Source organism: Lycorma delicatula, chromosome 4 (assembly GCF_047948215.1).
Source record: "Lycorma delicatula isolate Av1 chromosome 4, ASM4794821v1, whole genome shotgun sequence".
Taxonomy (NCBI): domain Eukaryota; kingdom Metazoa; phylum Arthropoda; class Insecta; order Hemiptera; family Fulgoridae; genus Lycorma; species Lycorma delicatula.
This window is the reverse complement of record NC_134458.1, coordinates 23,009,109-23,034,847: the sequence shown is the minus strand read 5'-3', so window position 1 is coordinate 23,034,847 and position 25,739 is coordinate 23,009,109. Positions and strand designations below refer to the sequence as shown.

At 38.4% G+C, this 25,739-nt stretch overlaps 1 protein-coding gene across 7 annotated transcripts in view; it reads left to right on the top strand.

Annotated features, from left to right (window-relative positions):
* Positions 1 to 25,739, top strand: part of LOC142323195 (Fanconi anemia group J protein-like) — a 428,180-nt gene that overhangs the window by 356,103 nt on the left and 46,338 nt on the right. For all 7 annotated transcript variants that reach the window (XM_075362519.1, XM_075362514.1, XM_075362517.1 and 4 more), the window contains 2 exons: positions 1,207 to 1,391; positions 20,996 to 21,206. In XM_075362519.1, coding sequence (XP_075218634.1) covers positions 1,207 to 1,391; positions 20,996 to 21,206 — 396 coding nt within the window. The remainder of the gene's footprint in view (positions 1 to 1,206; positions 1,392 to 20,995; positions 21,207 to 25,739) is intronic.

The window sequence follows — 25,739 nt, the reverse complement described above, 5'->3', positions numbered from 1 at the left end:
GATTTGTTTACGTTACTACCGTATATTAACATATTATACTAAAATATGCTGTGTGATGGTAAATTCAGATATTGCACTCTTATTTGGAATTCCAGATTGCCATGCACTGAGAGTTTTTATAGTGACTGTTTTTTATCGGTCGAGTGTCCGACGCCAAACTGACACGTGCTCACCATTTATGTAAGTACAGTTTCCTTTCGTAAAATAATCAAATATTGCAGATTTTTGTTTAAATAAATATAAATTTCTTTGCATTCAGTTTCAATTTTATTAATTTTTTACAGTGTAAATATGAACGTGAATGATCAGAATTTCGAAGAAGCAATTCTTCATGAACTGGATGGATGGGAAAGCAAGGATTCGAATATTGATGGACCAAATAGGGAACAAGGTACAAATTATAATCAAGAATGGGCTACAGATGGAAATCGAGAGGTAGTTGCTGTAGGAAATGAGGAATAGGCTGTTGATCAGAATTATTGTATTGTCAGCAAACATGATAAAGATTCTGAGGTCGAAGATTCAGGAGGTGGTGAAAATGAAGGGATTATAAACTTGGGGAAGTAGATGAAAGCGTTTATCTGAGTAAATCCAATTTTAGATGGTCTAAAGTAGAACCGAGAAGAAATGTCCGAGTTGCGGTATACGAACTGGTAACAGGCATAATGTTCAAAATGAAAGTGAAATTGGAGTATGAAATAAACTATTTTCCTATTTACTATTTTAAAGTATTTTACTGTATTAAAAAGTGGTTTAAAGTATCAAAGATGTTTTAAAAACCTTTATTCACTTAACAATAACGAAAATTAAAAACGACGTAAAAAGTAACAAAAAATTAAGGGGTGTCAAAATGACGTCACCTCACCGTATGTATCGGTGAAACATCACCCACCTCACCAACTGAAAGTTAAAAGAAAAAAGGTGCGCATCGTACGCGAGTAAATACGGTATCTTTGAAAATTATTAGCTATTTTGCGTCCCGACCAGAAATGCAAAAATCAATCTCCTTGAGGGCGTTTATTTTCACTCTAACGGTCTACATGAAATATCTTACGCTAGCCAATTTTCTTCTGTAAAATGAAATTTATTTAAATTGTAATATAATAACCTTAGTTCAAGTTATGCAAGTGTTTGATACTATTTATCCTGCTATTCATATTTATGTTTTGATATTATTCATATTAATTCTTTTTTTCTCCTTTTTAGTTGTTTGCAACTGCTGTTTCGGTCGGTCCAAACGGCAGACCGTTGATGATGGATTTCAAAAATATTAACTCGTATAACGTACAAGATGAACTCGGTAGACTTATTCTTACTATAGTACAAACAGTTCCTGAAGGAATATTGTTATTTTTTCCTTCATATACAGTTAAAGACAAAATGTGTAAAAGGTCAGTTTGCATTCGTTACTAAAATTAAGCTGTAGTTTTTATTATAATCGATCTAATTTCTTGTCGTTAAACCAAGTGTTAATAACCTTATATTTGATTCCAAGTAATTGTTATTATTTTGAATGAGGATTCTTCATCGTGAAAACTGTTGTTCACCAAAGGAAAATTTTTCTAAAAGCATTTTCCCTATAAAACTTACTTCAGTTTTTGCTTGCTTTTCTACATTTCCCCTAAAATTTGTTTTTAACTCTTTTGCAATGATGAAATTAAAAATTCTGTTTTTATCAACAAAAAAAAATTTGGAGCTCCCTTTTAAATTTCACTGTGAATATTGTTTAAGATTCTATATACCACTATTTTTAATCAATGGAACTTCTCACTAAGATGCTTACCAAATGAATAAATCATTAAAAAATGTTCCTAGTTGAGAAGGAAGTATAGCACCGTCAATAATTATTAAAATTGTCACAAATTTTAATTAGATTTGTTATTTCAAGAATTTCTTTCTTTAAGTATATATTCTAAGTAAATAAATGCAAAAGAAAAATGATCTTTTATCAAGAAAAGAATACTCATTTCCATTTAACACATTCATCAGGTTTCAGTCATAAAGTTTATCCTAAACTATGCCTGGATACAAAAGGCCTTATTTGTTTTGTTTTTCATATGCAGTAGCCATGTGCGAAATTTGATCTCAATCGTGTCATTTGCCTTCTAACTATTACACTGTAAACAGGTCCGCTCTGTTAGCAGTTTGCACCAGAGGAACAACAAGCAATGTTTCAATTTCTCTGGTGGAAGGGTGTGAAAGGGGCTGAAATTCATAATAGATTTGTATCACAATCTGGTAATAGTGCTTTATCACATAAATGTGATTTTTGTGGATCAAGACATTTAAAATGAACAAAGAGGGAGCAGAACATCTTTCAATCTTCACCATGGACGACAAGATTCAGTAAGTTCGAGAAATGGTTCTGGCAAATAGGGGAGTTACTATCAATGAGTTAACATGTTTTTTGAACATCAGTTATGGTTCTGCCCAACAAATCGTTCATGATGAGATTGGCTTCCATAAAGTCTGTTCTCAAAAAAGTGTTATTGTTGCATGACAATGCCCACCACACCATTCAAACCATCAAGTTGAATTTTGATGTACTGGTACATCCTCCCTATGGCCCAATTCTTGCTTCCTCCAACTTTCATTATTTTGGGCCTCAAGAATGCTTTGTGACATCCTCAGGCTTAGTCCTATGAAGGAAGTGGTGCAAAAGTGACTTCATGACCGACCGAAAACCTTCTTCTTGGAAGGAATACACAAGCTTATGGAGCACTGGACCAATTTAATTGACATGAGAGGTGGTTATGCAGAAAAATGTTGTACATGTTGAACCCCTACCTTTGTATAATTAAAATTTAGAATGAAAAGTATAGATAATTTTTGATTTGCCCTCGTACCAAAATTTTGTACTGGTAGGCTTGTTTACTGTATTTTACTAAGGAATTTTTAAATAGCTTTTTTTTTTAGTTTTGTGTATAAGTATAAATGACTGGTGCCCCGACGGGGAGTCTTATTCTTTAAGACTTTGGGAGTTGGCGTCCCCACGGGCCTAGCCTCTGCAGCTTTTCTTCCAACTATACAGTGAGCTGCAGAACAATTTACATTATACACATATACTACACCAAGAACTCTACATAAATTACAACATACACACTTACACAATAACATCCTACACTGATATTTCTTACATTTACACTCGGTGGTGTTGCGATATCTTACGAAACGCAACCGTAACACAAGGTGGGAACAAATCGTGCCGATGGGGGAATGGCTGTACGTAGTGAGTCTCGAACGATGTCCTCTGGGCACCAGGGTGAACCCAGTTGTATTTAGCTCTAGCTCCAGTACGACGGCGCTTTGCTGGAGTGGTCCACTTTTCGCCGGTACTCGTGGGACCAAAATTTCAGTTCCAATAATAAATACAATGATGGTTGGTGGTCCATCTGAAAAAACCACCAAATCTAGTCTTGTGAAGAGACCTCGGTCAGCTTTGTCTGACGAGGATAAAAGTCCTACTGAAGAGAACCGCAAATCATTAGACTTGAATTCTAAAAATATAAAATTCGTTGTTCTCCGAAATAGTCAGGAAGGTGGCTCCCTCCAAAAGGTTTCACCTTTCTTAATAAACAAAACTATAACAGGTGCAAGTGGTTCCCCGAAGAACATCAGGAAATTACGTGACGGATCGATTCTGATTGAAACATTCAACGATGAACAGAGTCGATCTATCCTACGTCTCCGTAATATGGGTGGTATAAATATTAGTGCAGAATGCCACAAGACGTTAAATACCAGCCGGGGAGTAATTTTTTGTCGAGACCTTTTAGATATAGATATCACTGATATAGTTGATGAGGTTCGCCACCACAAGATGTTGTTGAAGTGAAGCGTATAATGAAACGGCAGAGCGGAACAGAAGAACCGACACCGTCTCTTATACTAACGTTCAATCTACCTGTTCCACCAGAGAAGATTAAAGCAGGTTACCTCTCGGTTCGGATACGACCATTCATACCAAATCCACGGCGATGTTTCAGATGCCAAGGATATGGTCACACTACAACATCTTGCTCGAAAACGGAGATCTGTCCTCGATGTACTAAAGAAGGTAACAATGACACTAACTGCGAAGAAGGTGAAAAATGTGCGAACTGCAGTGGTTCACATACAGCCCAATCCCGAGATTTCCCAACCTTTAAAGAAGAAAAGGCAATTCTTTAAATCTGTACTGAGGAGAAGCTATCTTTACCAGCTGCACGCAGAGAATATAAAAAGATAAATAATTCACGGAATCTGGTTAAACCAGATGTATCTTTTGCCACCGCTACATCGAAACAAACTCTTACAAATTTTAGTAATCAGCAGTTTCGGATCCTGCAATGAACTTAAAAAACTTGTTCAGATGCTTTCTGATCAAGTCGCTTCACTTACAGCCACTATTTTAGAGCTGACAAAGATGAATAAAAAGTCTTTCGTCGCAGTTAGTGAATCCAACAGTGTGATCCATACGAAAGTCCCTGTTCCTAAAGTCTTACCGGTACGAGTAGGGACTATCACAGCTGGCAGTAAACCACCTAATAAGCTCCTCGTAAAGGGAACCCACATAACCACAAATTCAAATTACATATCTGCAATTTGTATCTCTCACTGAACACTGAGTTCAGTGCTCTAGATGTCTCAAATCTCCTCACGCAAATACCATCTCCATCGTTCATAGTAGGAGACTTCAATGCCCACCATATTTCCTGGGGTTCAACCTTCTGCTCCACTCGAGGAAATATGATAAACAGAGTGAGACAGCACTTGGACCTTTGTCTACTGAATAATGGACCACACACATTCATGTCCTTATCATCTGGTAGTGTATCTAATGTCGATCTCTCCATATGCTTACCGAATTTACTCCCTTATCTTAATTGGTCTGTTTGTGATGACTTTCACGGCAGTGATCACAGACCAATTATTATTGATTTCGGTGTAGACTGTGAGATTAAAAGAAGGCCACGGAGATGGATTGTTGAAAAGGCAGATTGGAACGGATACCATAAAGCATTCCAATCTCAGTATGACGATGGAGCGAACATCCTCGATGAATATTCTTCTTTTACGTCCATGATACTTGAGAATGCCAACAGATAATCCCACAAACATCGGGTAATCCTAGACGAACTTCCGTTCCATGGTGGAATGATTGGTTAACTGGCATTTCTCCCGCCGCCACCCCATTCGGTCGCCCTAGAGCATAGACCAAATGTCAGTGCCAAGATACGGCTACTGTGCCTCTAAAACAGTTTAGTAGTGACCTCGTTACCTAAAAGCTCCTAGTGAACTACCTATCAGCCTGAGTGGATTGAGCAGGGTGCTATTCACCACCCGGTTATGTGTCCCAACCGCTCACTTGTCAAACTAAAACTCCTGCCCCCAAGAGCGGGGCAGTCGAACATTAGATGTTCGTTCGACTGGACCTCCCCGCAGACACACAACTCATCAGCCGCTAGGCGAAACCTGAACAGATATTGCATCAAATTCACATGGTTGTTTGAACACTTGGGCACCCGACGCCCTTAAAAATGAATTCGAGGCATACCATCCCCCCAGATCCTGTATAAATCTATACAGGGATCTTCCCTTATTCGTGGTGTGCCATTCATGCTGCTATGCCTCCATCTCGAGGCTCCAAAGCCTCTTCCTCAGGCGGGAAATGGGCAACTGTACGAAATTTAGACCCGGTGCATTGTGATAGCCGTTCCGTTCCGGTTCTAGCCCGGCTCGAAACCGCATCCCAAATACCTCGGTTTCCCGACCTCTTCGCAACTTCCACATGGCTGCTCGAACTTTCATCACTAAATCGATTGGGAGAGCCTTTCCCAATACGGTAGTAGACTCATAGGAGGTTGTTTTAAAAACACCAGTGTATACTATCAAGGCTCTGCGCTGGGCACTCCTTAAATTTTGAAGCAGTGCTCTATTTCTATCTAACCTATGCGCCCAAATTGGCGCCTCGTATGAGATCATGCTCTCGAAGACACCTCAGTACACCAAGTTCATTTGACGGCCCGACACCCCGTAATCCTTCCAAGCAATCCTTCTAAGTTTGTGCATCACAGAGACGGCGTCCGCCGCAACTTGCTTAATGTGGTTACTAAAAAGCAATTTGTCATCAAACAAAACACCTAGGTACTTATGAACCCTTACTCGGCTGATTGCACAGCCTTTATACTTAATGTGGGGGTTACGACGGCTTGATAATTTGTCTGTACCCTTCAGAAGCATAAACTTCGTATTGGGCACATAAATCTTTAAATTTTGCATGTTCATCCAGCCCTCGGCGGTTGACAAAGCCGCCTGCGCCCTATTCTCTAGCTCCTCTAGTTCGCTGGAGAAAGTTGGCGGATGCTCCGCATCATTAATCAAGTAGAGGTTCCTGGCTTCTGTGAACTGTTCGAGACCAGCGCCTCTGGGATCTGTAAGTGGTGAACCCCAGGTGGTAGACTTGGCGATAGCGTCCAGAGCAACCAACACTCTGGTGCCCGGGAGATCGTCCATAATCCTACCCAACTTCGCCAGATCTCCATCCATGCTGGAAGTTTCCGACACCAGTACGACATCCAGCGTACCCCTCGTGATCGGCACGACGGTGAATTGCTCGTCAGACCACTGGGGCATCCAGAAGATACCCAAAGAGTCAGAGCCCACCACGATCGCAGAGAGCGGCCGTCCCCCACGAGAATGAATCACTTTCACCCCGTGGAAGCCGACCACCCTATCCGCGACCGCGTACGGCTCCTGGACCAAGAGGACCTCGAGATCGTACTCCTCAAGGAGCCTCATGGCCTCACTCGTGGCCGCCCGGGAATGGTGCAGGTTTAGCTGCCCCAGGCGCAGGCGTTCGAATTGGTGAAAGCTGTCCCTAAGGGCTTCCCGCCGTTCAGGCGTCGCCATAGGCTGTGTTGTTTACAGCTCTAGCGCGTGCGATCTCGTACGCCTTACACTACCTGCCCCTGACCCGGTGTCCAGCATTGCTGCCTTTCACCTGGGTACAGGTGGCGCACTTAGCAGGCGACGACTTTGCAGGGCAATTGGTTGCCCTGTGCCCCGGAGCGGCACAGTGGCCACACATCTCCTTCTGCGCACGGCATCGGAGAGAGGTCTGCCCAAAGCCCTGACACTTATAGCATCGGACTACCTCTACATGATCGACAACCCTACAGGCAGTCCACCCAAAGAACAATCTTCCACCGGCCACTAAGACCACCGGTCTTAGTACCCGGATCTTAGGCGAGGTCTCGAGAACCCAGTGGCTCTTCAGGGATTCCTTCCCCCCCAGCTGCCGAACCACCTTGGTTTCCCGAAGGAAGTCCTTGACCGCCATAGCCAACACTGGATTTTGGGTGTGGATCGCCTTGAGGATTTCGGGCTCCTCTACCCTTGTTGCCCTTGGCACATCGTAAACCAATATCTGCGATTTACGCTCGGCTAACAGCTGAGCCTTCAGCCCGTTCTTGGCCAGAACGTCGGCCTCCAGCAGTTGCTTAGCCTGCTGTTCACTTACGACCTCCAGGACTACTCCATGATCCCTGGTTTTAGTGACCCGGGAAACTTGGAACCTTTCCTTCCGCGGGTGTAGGATCTTCTTGAGGGTTAGCTCCGTCATCGCAGACGAAGCCCCCGACCAGGTTTTACAGAGACCACCTTAACAGTGGCCCGCTTACTTTTAGTTGCCAGCGCCTGGGCTGGCGGCGGCGGACCTACCCGCTTAGGCGCAGGCGTGGCGGTTATCGAGGCGAAGGAGACAGGCTTTTTTACTTTCTCCTCCACTCTCTTAATGGACTTGTGGAGCTCGCCCAAGGCTTCACCCGTTACCGGCTTGAAGCCCCGAACTCCCTCCACACCTGGTCGACCTTGCCTGACAGTCGACTGACGACTGATTCTAGCGCAAGGTTCGCACCCTGGAGGCCTTCACATTTTAATGCCAGATCCGACACCATCAGTGAACATTCGCTCAGGTATGCGTCCACTAACTGACGAAACTCAAGAGCGACTCTCGATTCCTTTTTGGAGGAGATCTTGGACCATTCGGCCCGCATCTCCTCAATCCGCCCTATGCTTCCAGTCCCAGAGGTCACCTGCTTTTCAACAGGCTTCCCTTCCGGGACCTTAGGCCCAGGAGCGGATTTAGCGCTTCCGCTTTCCGCCTTTCCCGACTTCGATGGGAGGCGCACTTCGGACTTGGCGCCCTCCTCAGTGCATGCCCTTGCTGCACGGATCCGGCTTTCGCCTTTACCGCGCCGCTCGAGGTTGAGGTATCTCGCAGGTTTTTCTGCGATGCCACTTCGCTCGGGCGCTCCACTACCCGAGGGGCTTCCGAGACTTCCTTTGCGGAAGACCGGGATGACCTGCCGACTGACCTTCGTGGCACGAAGGGGTCACCGGTGACCAGGTCCTTGACCAATCCGACCAAGTCCTCCAAACAACCTCCTCCCGGTTGCTCCATCGCTAAACTAGAAAAAACTACAACAGCTGTGTCTCCAAGCACTACGATCACCGCTTGTTTGAAACTACCACCTGCCACAAGAACAGGTGAGCGTCTAACTAGATCTTACTCGACCGGACCGCCTGTTCCGCAGCCCACTAAAGGAGTCAAAAGTTAAAAGCTCCTATTGACCACCGGCGAGGTCGGAGCGAAATCGCTTCCCGAACCTGCCAGAAGATCTGAAACTTATATGGCCTCACCAACTACGTAAAGGGGATACCAACAATGCAAAGGAAACGTCCTTATTCAGCCGACGGTGGCACTACTGCAATACACTACGCTGCTACTTTGTTAAAAACGCTGTAGCAACGTAAGTTGACTAACAGCCACCGACCGTTTTACAGCCCCGAAGACGGGTACATAGGACACTGTTATTGCAGAAATATCACCGGTAATATGCGTGCAATTTCCAGTACGGGGCCAGAGGCCGAGAAGCGATCAATGGTGGAATGATGATTGCAAATATGGTACTAGGAATCGACGGCAGGCACTACGCAAATTTAATCGTAGGCCTACAGCTGAACATCTAAATTTATACCGCAGGGCTAGAGCGGTCTGCCGTCGGGTATTCTTGAACGCTAAGAGGAATTCATGGATGAAATACGTGAACATTATCTCACACACTACTCCCACGTCTACTGTGCGGAAAAAAATCCGTACAATTTTCGGATCACCTAAATAATCTATTCTCGGTCTTATTGATGAAGAACTCCTTTCATCACCTTCGGCTGTGGCAAGTACTCTAGCAAAATCTTTCCGCTCGATGTCTCTCACTTCATCGTATAATAACGATTTTCAAAGGTACAAGATACAGATAGAAGTATTATCGTTAAACATTGGTGATTCGGTTGGTGAATTAAACGCCCCATTCGTATTTAAGGAATTGTTACACACACTTAAAAACTCACATGACACTTCCCCTACACCAGAAAACATTCGCCTTGCCATGCTTTCACACCTTCCAATTCGGCACTACAACATCTTTTCAATATTTACAATGGTTTAATCCCCGAACAAGACTTCCCACCCGGCTGGTCAGAAGCATTTATTATACCAGTACTAAAACCTTTTTTTTTTTTTTTTTTTTTTTTTTTCACTCTACTCCCCTGGGCCAGTCCGACTGGTTGGTATTGCGCCACCCAGGGGAGTGTCTGGTAAACTCTAACGAGCCTTTCCGCCTACCGGCTGAACGTCCGGCATGGCAGATCGGCTCGCCGGTGTCAGCTCTTTTGAGTGATTTTCTGTTTGCCCATTGGGAAACCACGACATACCTCGAATAGCCGTAACGTGGCACCGGGTCTTTTCTTACTCTTCTTCTTCATCAGAACCTATCTAAACCCTTGGAGTCCTCAGTGGATCATTGAGAACGACACACCTCAGCGTGCCGTCTCTCACCACTGAGGCTGTCCACCCTACCGTATTCTACACTAGTAACCTAGTCGCCTTTCATCTATATCCTTCTCTGTTAGTACTGCTACTATAAATTCCGTAACCTTCTTCCAGTTTATTTCGCTCCTCAACATGTGCTCTAGGACCTCTGCTGGGCTCATACCTATTATGCCACAGTTCCTCCTTTTAATTGCCCACCTCTCGCAGCAGAAAAATGTGTGTTCTGCATTGTCAATTCTCTCACAGTACATACATTCTGGACCTGGCCTTCTTCCAACACGATGAAGGTACTCATTGAAATTGACATGACCTGTAAAAAACTGCGTGATATGATAATTTAACTCACCATGTTTCCTGTCTAACCATAGTGCAAGATCTGGAATCAGCTCCTTCGTGCGTCTGGCTGGTCCATCCTCCTGCCATCTATTTTGCCATCTATGTCTAAGTGTATCTTTTGCTTCATTTGCTTCGAGGCCTTGCGCCCTCTCGACTCTATTTAGGGCCATTAAGTCTATTGGTGGCACCCCAGACAACACGCACAACGCCTCATAGGAGACCGTCCTGTAAGCTGAAACAACCCCCAGCAACAGCCTCCTATGAGTACTAACCAGTCTGTTGAAATTTCTTTTAGCCCTGACTGAGTGCCACCACACTGGTACTGCATATAACATCATGGATGTCACTGTGGACGCTATCGCCCTTCGCTTAGAAGGTCTTGGAGCTCTCTGCGAAGACATTACTATATTCAAATTCTTAGTCATCTGTTCACCTTTGGCACATATGTCTATTATATGCTGGGTGAACCGGCAATTCCTCTCATAAGTCACACCCAGGTATTTGATCTTTTCGACCTCTGTTATTTGGTGGTTTCCAATTGGATGGCTGGACGGTCTAAAATCCTCTTCCCTGTGAACATAATATATTTACATTTTTCTATTGCCAGCTGGAGTCCCCTCTCTTTCAACCAATTATCTATCGTCCGTAACGTTTTGTTAGCACTCTCTTGTACATCGACAGTTGTTTTACCCTTGATGAGTATCGCCAGGTCATCGGCATAGGCAATTACTTGTACCCCATCCTAATAGTCTAGTCTTAATATCCCATCGAAGGCCAGTATCCAGAGTAAGGGTCCCAGTACAGACCCCTGTGGCACACCGCCATAAATATTGAAACGTAGGCACTCACTCTGCGTCTCCACCAAGCATTCTCTATTTGAGAGGTATTCCCCTATCTGCCTTCTTAAATAAGGACTGATACCTTTTTCCACTAATGCCCTATTTATTGATTCCCACTTGATAGAACCGAATGCATTTTTTACATCTAAAGCTATGAATAGGGGAATACGCCTAGTTCTCCATGTGCCGCTCCTAGTATCCTTAGCCCAGTCGATCACCTTTGTCGCCGACTGTATCGTCGAACGACCCTTCATGAATCCAAACTGATTTCCACTAATGCCTATTCCTTCCTCAAGTTCCTTAAAGATTCGGCCAGCGAGCATCTTCTCCACTACCTTCGCCATGGTATTTAAAAGACTCAATGGTCTGTATAAAGGTTCTCCATTGTCATTTGTGCCTTTTGGGAGGAACACCACCCTAGATTCCTTCCAGATTCCTGGAAATGTCTTGTTTTCTAATCCATGGCTGGCAACATCAAGCATTTCATAAGGAATTCTCTTTATCAGCCCTTTAAGGAGTGCCGCTGGAATTCCGTCTGGACCCGGGCTCTTCCTATTACCCAGTTGTGCTACAGCCAAGTGCAGTTCAGAGAACGTGAAGCGTCTGGGTTCGCAATCTATAACATTTCCTGCAGTTTCTACTCTACCGGGGAATAGCTCATTAATTTGTTGTTCTACTTGCTCATTATTTAATACGGGCAGACGCCTTCCAAATCGCTTAGTGATTATTTTGTATGCCTGTCCCCAGGGGTCTCCATCTAACTCCTCGCAGAGTCTGTGCCGTTGTTTTTTCTTAGACACACGAATAGCTTTGTTTAAGGCCCGTCTGGTATCTTTATAAGCCAGAGATGCCTCCTTGTACTCATGTCCGCCTCGCATTCTGAGTCTCTGCTTCCTTCTTCTGCGCGATTGTAGGAACCCTCTCAGTGTTTCAATCTCCATATTCCACCAATACACTGAGTGACTATTAGCTCTTCTGTGAGCTACTCTGCCCATTTCTTGTCTTATAACGTTAGTCAGGGCAACTGGTGTCAGATTCTCTATGTTGATAATCCTTTCGGCCGTTCGATTATGATCTCGATCTGTTCCATTGTAAAACTACTATAGGGCATTTTCTCTCTAGTCACATAGTCTGAGTCTTTTATGGTAATCATAGTGGCATGATGGTCACTCGCCACATCATGTGGTAACACTCGCCAGTCCAAGTGTTCCCTACTCCATCTATCGTCTATGATTGTTAAGTCCAAGACTGACGAGTGTCCTCTCGCCTTATATGTAGGGGTGCCATCATTTACACAATGACAGCTATTTGCCCCCATCATATCCGTAAGGATCTCACCTCTGCGATTGGTGTATGCGCTCCCTGCTGCAATCGCTTTACTATTGAAATCACCTAGAATAATGACTTTCTTCCTAGCGTTATTTACTACTCCTTGTATTATGTCTAGTCTTCTAGTAAATTCATGTATGTCACAGTTTGGAGACACATAGGCACCAATCGCTAGTGTTGAATCCGACTCCACCGCCAACATGCCTCCAGATCTGGACGTCAATCTCCATGCTATCCTGCCACTTACATCCATAATTGCCATGTCACCATTTGTATCCACCATCCAGCCTGATCTAGCAACAAGGTACTTGTTCGGCTCCGTGATTATCAGTAAATCAGCCCTCTGCTCTATGACCAGTTCACTAACCAAATCATGAGACATGGTGCTTCTGTTTGCGTTAACCATTATCACCTTAAGCATTTAAGTGTTTTGAGCACCCCCAGCCTCCGGTGCGGTGTTCTTGGCTCCGACAATCCAGGCAGCTACTATGCTCCCGGCATTCAGCAATCTTGTGGTCTCCGCCTCCACAATTGAAGCAGAGATCCATTCTGTCAGGGCCCTTGCACTCATGTTTACGATGTCCAGTATTCCAGCATCTGAAGCACTTTTCCTCTGATTCCCTAATATATGCCCGACAATTTACCCAGCCAATCCTCAACCTTTGTTCCACCAGCTTACAGGCAGCCCTATACAAGGTGATAACTGTAACATTTTGGGTCTCGGCGTACCCTTTTCTAATTGACGATATCTTGATGTCCTCATCTACCTACTCTTGCAGTAATTGCAGCAAAAATTTCTGTCTCAGTGGTGTCATATTCTACATCCCTGATGTGAACTATTGTGCGCCTTCCCGCTCTTGTACGCAGGTCAACATGCAGATCTGCCGCCTTATCTCGAAGGTTACTTGTAAACTCTGCAGCTTTCTGCGCTCCCTGAATTCTCACGTGGAGTTCTTCACTCCTGCCCTTACGTAAGGAGATGACCTCTTTTGCATCTTCGCTACTTACTGCAGACTTCATCGTTTTAAGTAAATCAGAATAGGATTTTCCAGCTGCTTTGATAACCACAGTAAGACTGTCAACTGCCGGTGGTGTCGACTTTTTAATATGGCCTTGTCCAGACTTGCCTTGTATAGGTTTACCTTCAACTGGGATCGTAAGCACTTTAACTGCTACTTTCTCGTCTCTCCGCAAATAAGATATTAATTTCTTCATATAGTTTCCAATATTATTATTGGGGACGACAAAAACTAAATTACCAGCCTGAGGAATAATCTTCCTTAAAGCCCTCAATATAGCTCCCATTGTGCTCTTCTCAGTAGCATTACCATCATAGTAGATTTTGTATTTACTTTTCTTAATGTTGTCACAGTCTCCAAGAATTGATTGTACATCTTTACGAATGTCGCCTACTTTGTATTTGGTACTAATACCTTCTTTTTCATCCCCTTGACTTGATTTACTTAAATCACTAACAGTACAAGAGTCCACCACCTCAGAAGCAACTCGTTAATCAAACTAATTTTGTTCCGCAAACTATTTGGCCACCTTTTGGGCAGTAGATCTATTATTTGCTCATCTGTCAGCTCCTTAGTAAGAATTTGCTCCATCTGAGTAGCCTGCGTAACAACTGATAAAGGGGACGAGATTTGCGTCAAGGCATTAAGCCCATCATATATGCCTTTGAGCTCCTGCTCATGTGTACTTATGTATTTTGAGAGGTCCCATATGCCGTCTCAATGCCACCATAGTTAATCCCAATTGGTAAACCAGATTGCTAAGGCTCTCCGGCGGTCCTTCTTCTTCTTCTGAGGACCCCTGTCGGGGTCTCTTTTTACATTTACCCTCCGTTTTCTTAGTAATGGTAACTTTTTGTGAGCTAGAAGCTCCCTGCGATGATCCCTCTAAGGGGAGTGATCCTCTTCGTCTCATATTAGCGCTGTTGGACTATGGGGGCGATCCCGAGTCCAACGAGTACCCACTCGGGGATGGGAGCCCCAAAAGAAATTTGGGGGGGTCGGAGGGGTTGGTAAAATGTATCAACCCAAAAATAGGGTCCAACATTTTTGGCGGTGGAGGGGGGTCAGAGGGTAGGAAACTTTTTGGGATGGATTTATAACTTGGGATGAGGGTTGTAGGACGAGTGGTTCAGAAATTATTAAGGAACAAAGAATTCCCTAATAAAAACTAGTCTAAGGACTTAGAAAAATTTCACTCGTATAACTACTAATACACGAAAAAATTTCCTAAGTCCTTGTTTACAGTTAATTTCAGACTGGTATTAGCCTGTCGAATAACTTAGAATAATTTGCTATTATAAGCTCTATTATAACCTCAAAAAACTGTTAAAAAGTTATTGTACAATAAGTTTACTCACTTTTTATACACACTGGTAGTCTTTTCGTTATTGATAAAAGTCACCAACACTTTAACACACAATAATATCTAAGATTTAGCGAGTAAAAAACACAAAAATATTGATCTCACTAATGAGAACAAAAAACTATAAAAAACTTGATAAATCCGTAACCAAATAACTCAAAAATGATAGTCCGTATTCCTTGTCCAATCCACCAAATCAATGTAAAAACCAATCGAAAACAACAAAAAACGCGGAGCTCTAGAGAGACACGTCTACACACCGTGCAGTCCACAACTCCACTAGAGTACTAAAACCTGGTAAAGACAAAACCAACCCCTCAACCTATCGCCGTATTTCTTTAACAAGCGTTTTGTGTAAAATAATGGAGAGAATATTAAACCGCAGGCTGACATGGTACTTGGAGAGACATGGCTTTCTATCTCCAGAACAGTGTGGTTTCTGACAAAGTCGATCTTCCATTGACCATTTAGTGTCAATGGAAACAACCATACAAAACGCTTTCCTAAATCGCCAGCACCTCGTCGCTATCTTCTTTGATATAAAAAAGGCGTACGACACGGCCTGGCGACGTGGTATTCTTAACGCTCTCAAAGAATGGGGAATCAAGGGCAATATGCTTGCTTTTATCCGGGGATTCTTAAATCACCGAACGGCTCGTGTTCGTGTGGACGATTCGCTCTCAGGTAGTGTCATCTTGAAAAGTGGAGTGCCTCAAGTTAGTGTATTAAGTGCCACCTTATTTTCTGTAGCCATAAACAGTATTACCAATTGTGTGCAGGCTCCTGTCTCATGTTCTCTATTTGTTGACGATTTTGCTATTTACATTGCGAGCCGTTCAACACCCACAGCAGAGAGACTGCTACAGAACACTATTTCTCACCTTGAAGCTTGGTCCAGGATTACTGGTTTCACATTTTCATCCGAAAAAACAAAATGTGTAGTTTTTTCTCGGCTACGAAACCCTTCTATTCCGCAAATTTTTCTGAACGGAGAGACTATTACTATCTCTACTTACGTCAAGTTTTTAGGTTTATTTTTTGATAGCCGTCTTACTTGGGTCAAACATTTAAAAGAATTGAAAACAAAATGTTCCAAACTTCTAGATATGATGCGAGTCCTTACTAACACCAACTGGGGAGCTGATAGATCATGTATGATACGTTTTTACTATTCCTTTGTTCGCTCCCGTTTAGATTATGGTTGTGTCGCCTACTCTTCAGCTCGTCAATTCGTGCTTAAAATGCTGGATAGTGTACATCATGCTTTCCTTCGGCTTGCCACAGGCGCGTTTAGATCACGTCCTCTCGCAAGCTTACTTGTAGACTGTGGTGAACCATCACTTTGGGATAGACGGGATTAGCTTTTATTATCTTATTTTGCTCTCTCAAAGGACAGCCAAATCACCCGGCTTTTGACTCGGTTCTTAGAAATTCTAATTTAGGAAAATATGAGGACCATTCACGTTGTAATGCCCCTGCCGGTGTCCGTACCCGTCTGCTGCAGCATATAAATGTTGACACACCGTCATTCTTTCCAACGTATCCGTGCTCATATCCTCCGTGGGGAATAAACCTTATAAATTTTACTTTTGACCTTACAACATACAATAAACAATCAACATTACCTACTGTCTTCCAACACATGTTTTAATGAGTTCTCTCCAAGATGAACCCAGACGCGGTGGTATACACTGTTGAGTCAAAACAAAACGATACCGTTGGTTGTGCATTTGTTATCAATGAAAGAACTTATATGTTTGGTCTACCCGGTATTACGAGTGTGTTTACCGCTGAACTATACGCTATAAATAAGGCTCTAAATATCATTAACCCTAAATATAGAAAAATTCTTATTTGCAGTGACTCGTGTAGTGCTTTCCAAGCATTAAAAAACCTTTATTCCAAACATCCTATCTTCATTGAAATTTACAACGCAATCGCCGAGTTGAATAATCGCAACACAGAAGTAAGTTTTTGCTGGGTCCCTAGCCACGTAGGGATTCCAGGTAATGATTAAGCAGATTCCGTTGCCAAAGACGCATGTAATCAACCTCCTTTCACCACGCGAGTGGTACTTTTTATTTTTTCGTAATTGGTATGTTTTACGTAATTAATTTTATTAATTACGTAAAACAATCTTTAAGATCAAGGTGGCAAGGCGATGGCTACTGTAGATAATAAACTCCGGCAGAATAAAGATTCTGTGTTGCCATGGGACTCCTCATGTAGAAAATCTCGACGTGAGGAAGTAGACCTCTGTCGATTGCGGATAGGACACACGAGTACCTAATGACAAGAGGACACGCACCCCTATGCGCTCGATGCAACTGCTGCATGACTGTGCCCTACATACTCGTGGACTGCATATGTTATGCGGCATTGCGTCATAAATTTAAACTACCCAGAAACATCCGTGTTGTCTTGTGCGATGATAAAGAAGTTTTAAACCGGATGTTTCTATTTTTGCGTAGTGTAGGGTTAACAGAAAAAATTTAATTTCTATAGGTCTGTGTTTTGTTTTTGTTATCCGAGTAGGGAGCCTTTTACATCCATTTCGGACTTTGTTAAATTGTATTTTATTTTTTCTTTTATTTTTCTTTTTTTACCTGTGATATTAGTTTTAAGTTTTACTTTTATCTACTAGTTTTAATTACTTTTATTTTTTTTTCCTAAAAAAAAATTTGGGCGATGATAACGCGCAGACGTTTTTCGCCCTCAAAAAAATAAATAAATGACTGGTATTACAGATCATTTGAAAGCTAATTCTTTGAATTTTTATTTTAATAACCAGTGTGATATCCATGTGAGAATTTATAAAGTTAAAATATAAATAATTAAAATGCACTAAAAGTTTTTTTATTCGAATTGAAAATGTATAACTAGGAATTTTTTTAATATTCAGTATAAATACATTTTATAGAGATTATTTTCATTTTAATAACCTGACTTTTCAGTATATTTGAGTGCATAAAATATAAGCTATTTTATAATAGGAGAAGGGTTATGAGAGGTGGAATGTCAGTCTAACTTTGTGAACCCTTTACTGAAAAATTTTCTTCCTGTTTTATTTTTTTCCTGGTAGAATTACTTTGTTTCACATATAAGTTTTTTGGCATCTGTACTATTATTTTAAGCATGTAGGTTTTTACTGTTACAGGATAAATGACCTGAAATCCTTTCAGTAATTATATCTGATTTATAATTTGATCATTGACTTTTTTGCTAATTAAATTATTAATTTGAGTGTCACTAAATTTATGTAATATAAATATAATCTCACTGTATTTTAATGATTCACCACACATTTCTAAAAATAAAAATTTTAAAGAAAGTTTGATATAAAAACAATGACAACTCTACACATAAAATTCAGATTCATTTTTACCATCAGTAGCTGTTACATTATCATTTTCAAAATATCATCACACACATGACAATACAGATATATTGAAAAGAGTATCTTCAATTGAGACTAAAAAAAAATAAAGAATATGTCACAACATATATTGATTGCCTTTAGAACTTCTAGAAGTAGAGATATTACAGAAATAAACAGTTGTCACTTTTTCAACATATAGTGTGCATTTCAAAATACTTCTGATGGAAAATTGACAGTTTTCACTTCCAGGGTTAAATATATCTATGTTAATAAATGTACTACCAATTGTATGGTAAATGAACGAACTCTATCGACAGGCAACTTTCAATCCTTAGAATATTTTCTATGTTTCTCAATAATTATAAATTCCACATATGAGGTTTGATCAAAAATTTTGTGCAGTTTTTTTTAATTTTCATTGATGAAAATATCCAGATGAATAGCTATTTTTTTTTCTGATTTCATGTCGTTTATATCTGTCTTCAAGTCCAACCCTATCATGTCTTCAAGTCCAACCATATCAGACATGAGGTTAGAGTTGACAGCCAACTGAATAAGTTGTAATGATTTTATAATGGAGGTTCAAATAACTTACTTAAAATTTTGCGTCAGAAATAACATTAAGAATTTGAACAGGATAACTTAATGGCAGACAATCAAAATCAAGCTACGTGAGAAGACACAAAAAAAAAAATTTTTTTTTGTTTTTTCATTAAAAACATAAGTTAAAAAATTTTTTAAATAAAATTTCAATATAAGATAAAATTATGTAAATTTTGATCAGAATTATTTTGAGATCAGGTAGACAGTATTTTTTATGTTTTTACTGAAAAAACAAAAAAACGTACTTTTTTGGAGTCTTCTGCTACATAGCCTGATTTTGATTGTCTGCCATTAAGATATCCTACTCAAATTCTTTATACATAAAAATCTCTAAAAAATAAAATTCAGGTTAGTAATAACTTTTATAAAATATTGTACTCATCAATTTAAAATAATAACAACATAGACCCTTGACCTGTGATTCCATGTAATGTTGTTCCGAAGATAAAATTGTTTTACAAATTGAATGACAGCTCATAAATGATTCTGGTATAGATCTGAAATTTAGATACATTAATACAATACATTCAGAAAGTCAGTGTGTAGTATGCTTTAGAATTATGTGATGCATTCTCTTCTTTCGGTGTTAGGTTGGTTGCCCTGTGGGTTTGTTGGGCATTGCTCAGTAATAAACCAAGATGTCAGTTCAGTTGTGATTGAACATGCTTCATTTCCTTTCGGGTTGTTTTGTTTATCAGAATCAATAGTTGCGAGAAATGTAATAGTCCACTTGGTAGAGGAATGCATTTTTCTGGTTGAATATGTCTTTCGTGAAGGTGAAAAGTATGCTGATTTAGTGAAACATAAGCTTTCTGAAAAGTTTCCAAATACTCCTGTTCCTCATTGCAATGCAGTATGAACTCTTGTTGAAAACTTTCAGGCAACAGACTCTGTTGAAAATGCTGATTGATGTAGAAGACCACCTAAACTAAATGAACAGAAGCTGCTTGATATTTCAGATGCTATGGGCAAAAGCCATCCAAGTCAATGCATACGGTAGCACAGCAGCAAGATATCAGACTTGCTAAAGCTGTAAGAGAAAACTGAAACTTTTCCCTCTAAAGTAATGTTTGTTTAAGAATCGAAACCTACAGATCATGGCAAAAGACTAAATTATTGTCAATGGTTTTAAATGTTTTATTGACCTAAATTCTGTAGTTATCCTCAACGTTACGTTTTTTACAGATGAAGCATGGTTTCATTCGGGAGGGTATATTAATTCAGAAAATACACAACTATGGTAGAAACTAACCCCCACAAACAATCTTTATGCGAAGTGAAAATTGAAGTCCGGGTCGGTATGAGTAGAATCTGCATTGTGGGTCCAATCTTTTTTGAAAATACACTTAATAGTGATGATTATTGTGCTCTTTAACAAACTTCATTAGTCAGTTAACAGAAGTGGAAATCAATCACGGTTGGTTCCAACAAGATGTGCATTGACAGTGCACACAGCTAACAAGTCAATGACCTTTTTATGAAATGTCTTTGGTGAACAAATCATTCCAAGGGGTTTATGGCCTGCACAATCACCCAATCTGACTCCCCCAGATTACTTTCTATGGGGGACAGCAAAACAAGCAGTGTATCACAACACATATGATTGATGAACTAAAAACTGCAATAACAGCATTCATACAAGACATTCCAGAACGTCAGCTGCTTAAAGTATTTGAAAACAAATTGAAATGTATGCAGTGTTGAATTGATGTTGGAGGAGGTCATTTTCAACACCTTTTATAAACTATTCCAGTTATTGTAATATCCATTTCTATAAAATAATGAAATAAAAATAAAAAGTAATAATTAAGAAAGTTTTGTCATCAGACTTCCATAATTCCAGTGCACAGCAACTTTCTGAACACTGTAGAATAAACTACTTTGAGTAAAAATATTAGGATGGGACTGGTGAAGTAATAATTTAATGGTAAGCAATTAAAGTCAGGCTGAGCAACTGAAGACTCTAAAGGTGGTGCTTTTTTCCATTCTCACAGCAAATTATACTTTAAAAGATTAGTAAAAATCACCAAATGCAAAACAAAATTATGTAAATTTTGAAGAAACTTGTTTTGAAATTGGATGAGTAGTTTGTCTTTCATAAGGTTTCAAACTCAAGTCCAAATAATTTCTGCACTGAAGGTGCACAAAGAAGGTACTTAGTTACCTTAGGAACTTAGTTAATTCCAAACCTCCCAATCAAGGAGATTATATTCTGTTTTTGTTTCTCTTTTAATTAGATTATTTTCTAAAATGTAGGTGGCGTGAGTCTGGTATGTTAACTCAGATTTCTCAGTGCAAAACTTTGTTTGAAGAACCAAAGACTACAAAAGAAATGAAAGAAGTAATGTCTGCATACTTTGCAGCAAATTTAAATCAAAAGAAAGGTGGATTAATGTTTGCCATATTTCGTGGAAAAGTGAGTGAGGGAATCAACTTTGAGAATGAACATGCAAGAGCTGTAATAGCAGTGAGTATTAATGCTTTTGTATTTATATTAATTTATCAATCATCAAACACTCATGGTGAGCCTGAAGTAAAATTAAATCAAAGGTTTTCTTACTGCCAATTTTCTTTCTGATTTCTAATTTAGTGTCACAGCATCCTTTCAAAAGGATGGATTTCAAAAGGAATTTTTGACAAAATAGCTGATTATTTTTCTAAAAAAAAATCCAGTTTTAGCATTAAGAAAATTCAGAATATGGCAATCAAGTAGAAAATACTGCTGTAAATGTTATTTAATTTTTATTAAAGTACACGAATTTACATATTTTCAATTATGTTGAAAATAAAATAAAATGCAATATTCTATAACAATTAATGCAAATACTATATATCTATTTCACAGAAAATTCGAGTTATTAATCATTTTTTCTCATTGGCTAATATTACATGGTAAAATGCACTGTGAATTTAGATACGAATTATTGTATTGGCATAAATAGCATGTATAAGTTTTTTCAGATAATCTGGATGTTTTGAAAAACCTTGCAAATCTCCCAAGATAATTTGAAAAAACACAGATGATTTGAAGTGCACAGATTCCAGTGCCTGTTCACTGAAAAATCCTAACCCCGCTTCTTTTTTTATCACAAAATTGCGCTTCATGAAATAAGACCGCATGAACTTTAGGAGTAATGCTGACTCCTAAGTCTATGTAACTTTGTTTGAAAGACTCTATATATTTTTTGTATCTTTTTTCAAAACATGCATTCACAACATTCCTGAAGTTATCAAAAACTGTTATGTATTTTACTAAACCTATATTTTTCATGCTGTGCAAAACATCCACATTATCCAGAAGCCTTTTACATAAATTACCCTTGAAGGTTGGAGCACTGTAGCTGTAACTGACTTCATGCTGAACATAACAAGCTTTGGTCCAAGGAAGAGATTTTTTTTCATAATCTTTGGACATGTGTGCAAAAAGCGTATTGACTACACCTAACATCATTAGGTGTAATTCTAGCCGTGGAATAATGTCCAAGACTATCTTATTTTTAATCTGTCGCAAATAAAGGCGGATGAATACAGTTGAAATAATCTTTCACTTGTTCTTTCTTAGATCCAGTCACATACCACTTCTCACAATTTTCCAGTACATTTTTTGGAGATCTGAGAGGGCTACAAATTTTGTTCATTTTTTCTTGTGAAACACCAAGTGCATGGGTATAGACTACTATGTGACATGTTACTGGCTAAGATATTTGTCAACTTGAGGTCAGTTGCGATTGTACCTTCAAACGTTTTTGCACCTAACTCAGAAATTGATCCACATTTTCTTAGTTTTCTTGAGAATCTGAAGCAACTGCTTATCAATAACTTTTTTACTCCAAAATTCTTAAACTTCTTCGCAGTGATACCTTTGTACTTAGAAAGTTTGGGTTCATTAACTGTGTTGGGTACTGACTGTACCGAAAGGTAAGTTTTCAAAAATCCACATTCATCTATTCCTAATTTTAGATGCAGATATGACATTTGTCAAATTGTTTAATATGTTCAACAGAAACCTGAAGATTGGTACAATAAATAATTTACCCATCACTGGAAATTTCTTTGGCTTTTATGTTTATCGAATTCTTTATACGCAAAAAAGTAATCAACGGAATGAGATTTAACTGCAAGCTTTGTCTTCGAACCAGACTCAACTGCTTTTCTATCACAAGTTGCTATATGCACGGCATGAACAATTGAATGAATCTTATGATTTCTTAAATTCAGATCAGTTTGAATTTTAGATAAATTATTAACAGATAACAATAATTAAGGGACAAATAGAAAAACCAATTAAAGTATTATCTCTTATTATTGGTGAAATTGTTTACATTTATCCATCACTGGCTGTTATAAAGTATATAATGTAGTAAGACTCATTAATGAAAATAGATAAGAGATTTATTGAAATGTTCATGAATTATTTAATCATTACTAGTTACAAACCAATTAGAGAAAAAAACTATTAATGACTCAGTTTTATTGTGATATAGTTTTGACCTGTACTTAAATAAATTGGTAATATATTTATTTACTTTTAGCAATGTTCCTGTACATTCGTATATATTTATTAATAATCTAATAACATTAACAGCAGTATTTTTTATGTAATTGCCATATTCTGTATTTTCCTATTTCTCAAATTGGATTTATTTCAAAAAAATAATCAACCATTTTTTCAAAAAGTTATCCGCCGATTATTTTTCTTTTGAGAGAACGCTGTGACACTGTAGATTAGAAATCAGAAAGAAAATTGGCAGTTAGAAAACTTTTGATTTAATTTTACTTCAGGCTCACGATAACATTCTATACTACTTTACTGAAACATTAGTATTATGTATTAAAAACGCTAAACAACAGATATGATAACAAAATCTTACCAAAACATAGATAAGAATTATTTTCATCTAGAATTTCAAGAATTTCTTTCATCTATGTAAAATACAAACACAATAATTATTATAGAATACATACAATAAAAAAATTTATTAAAGTTTAAATCATTTCATTATCTGTCATGATTATGATAGGAAATTTTGGTTAATGACAGTGTCAAATTTGTTGATTTTTTTAATAAAGTTTTAGAATAATAGTAAAATATTATTCTAAAATGAATAAATGAATTATTATTATTATTCATGAAGTGCATATTTCATCATAATTTTACACTACTTCTAAGAGAAATTCTTCAAATCATTACATTTTGAGAATTGTTTTACTATATCTGGTGTTTATATTTAGCTAAAACTTAATTTTATCTTTAAACATTTTATTAAATTTTAAAATATGAAAATTTAAAAAAATACATATATGTATTTATGAATATTGTTATTGCATATATAACAAATATATAATATGTAAATTTCACTGTTGTAAACGCGTTTCCATTTCTCTTGAGAATGTTTGTTGTAATATATCAGCATTTATAGCACAACACAATTATTGTTATTGATCGTAGTTTTAATTCTTTGTGCCAGTAACAGTGGTCAGTAGAAACTTTGATTTGGAATAAAATGTGGATGTACTTAACCCTTTGTTCATTAATGTGTGTTTCCTTAGAGCAGTGAAAATATACAATTCCCAACCAGATAAAAACTGCATGTTTATATATATTTGATTATCTAATAGAACTGTAAATGATGAGACTCTTCTTGTTCTGTTTTTTTTTTTTTTTAGGTAGAATCTTTTTTCTTCATAATAAATTAAACATTGCATAGTAATTTTTACGTTTAGAAATTTAAATATACAAATTGTCAGAGGATAAACAGTCTTCTGAATTTGTAAGTTTCTATTTTAAATATTTGAGATTAGAGTTTACAAGGAATAAGAAACCTAGATTTATCTGACAGAGACTTCAATTACTAGTTTATACACCCACCAGATCAGAGTCTATACATTATCAAAGAATAGTAGAGATAGGAGACAATCAATTTACAAACTAGCTACCTCTGATCAGGAAGTAATGTAATAAAAAAAAATTGCATTTTTTTTTTCAAGATTTTAAATCAAATTTTATGATAATTTTAGTTGCATGATTCATTTCTTAGAAAACTTTTAGAAGTACTTTTAGAAAACTTTTAGAAATTTTTTACGTGATAGGTTTAAAATTAAATAGTTTCAAAGCTATTACAATTTTTATTAGTTGACAAAAGCAAGTATTATGTAAACCAAGAAATATTGATTTTAAAAAATTATTTTAATGTAATTTAATGAGTTTTCTGCTACAAATTTACCTAAGCATCTAATAGTTTACCTCATTGAACTAGTAATACTGAATAAACTAGTAGTTATATCATTACATAGATTCTGGTTTTCCAGCCATTTTTTTAAAAACCTACAGAATGAACATATCTAAATATTTATTTTAATATTTTAAGGGCTTGTCTGTAATGACTTTATTGATATTATTCTAGAATTATTTTAATATACTATCTCCTTCAGATATTTCCACCAAAATAAATTTGGAGGACCCAGGAAATTTGTTCAAGTCGGTTAATTTCATTATTGTTAGTAAATATGATTACCATCATGTCTTTTTTTTTAAATTCATTTGGCATAGTTCTTGTCCTACTAAAATTGAACAGACATGATAATTGCAGAATTTTACCATACTTTGACAACTTGTATAAGATGCCCCCCTCCTTGCTGAGATGACAGTCAAGTTACCAGGAGAGCATTGCGGGGTTTGTTAAACATATTCTGTAAATATTAACATCAATAGCCAGCCTCTTGTAAACATATTTTTAATACTACTATCATCACAAAATGTTGTATAACAACATATACTGTAGTTTTCACTACAATAGGAGGGAGCATCAAGAAATTCCTTTTAAATGGAACTGCTGTAAGATATCCTCATGAAATTAACTTCTAGTAAAAAAAAGGAATAAATTACATTCCTGCATGTGGTTGAACAGGTGATGACCAGATTTTTGGCATTGTTATTCCCTCATATGATAAACTGCAGTTTGAGGACTTGTGAATCAATTTAAATAAGATTTTATTGAAC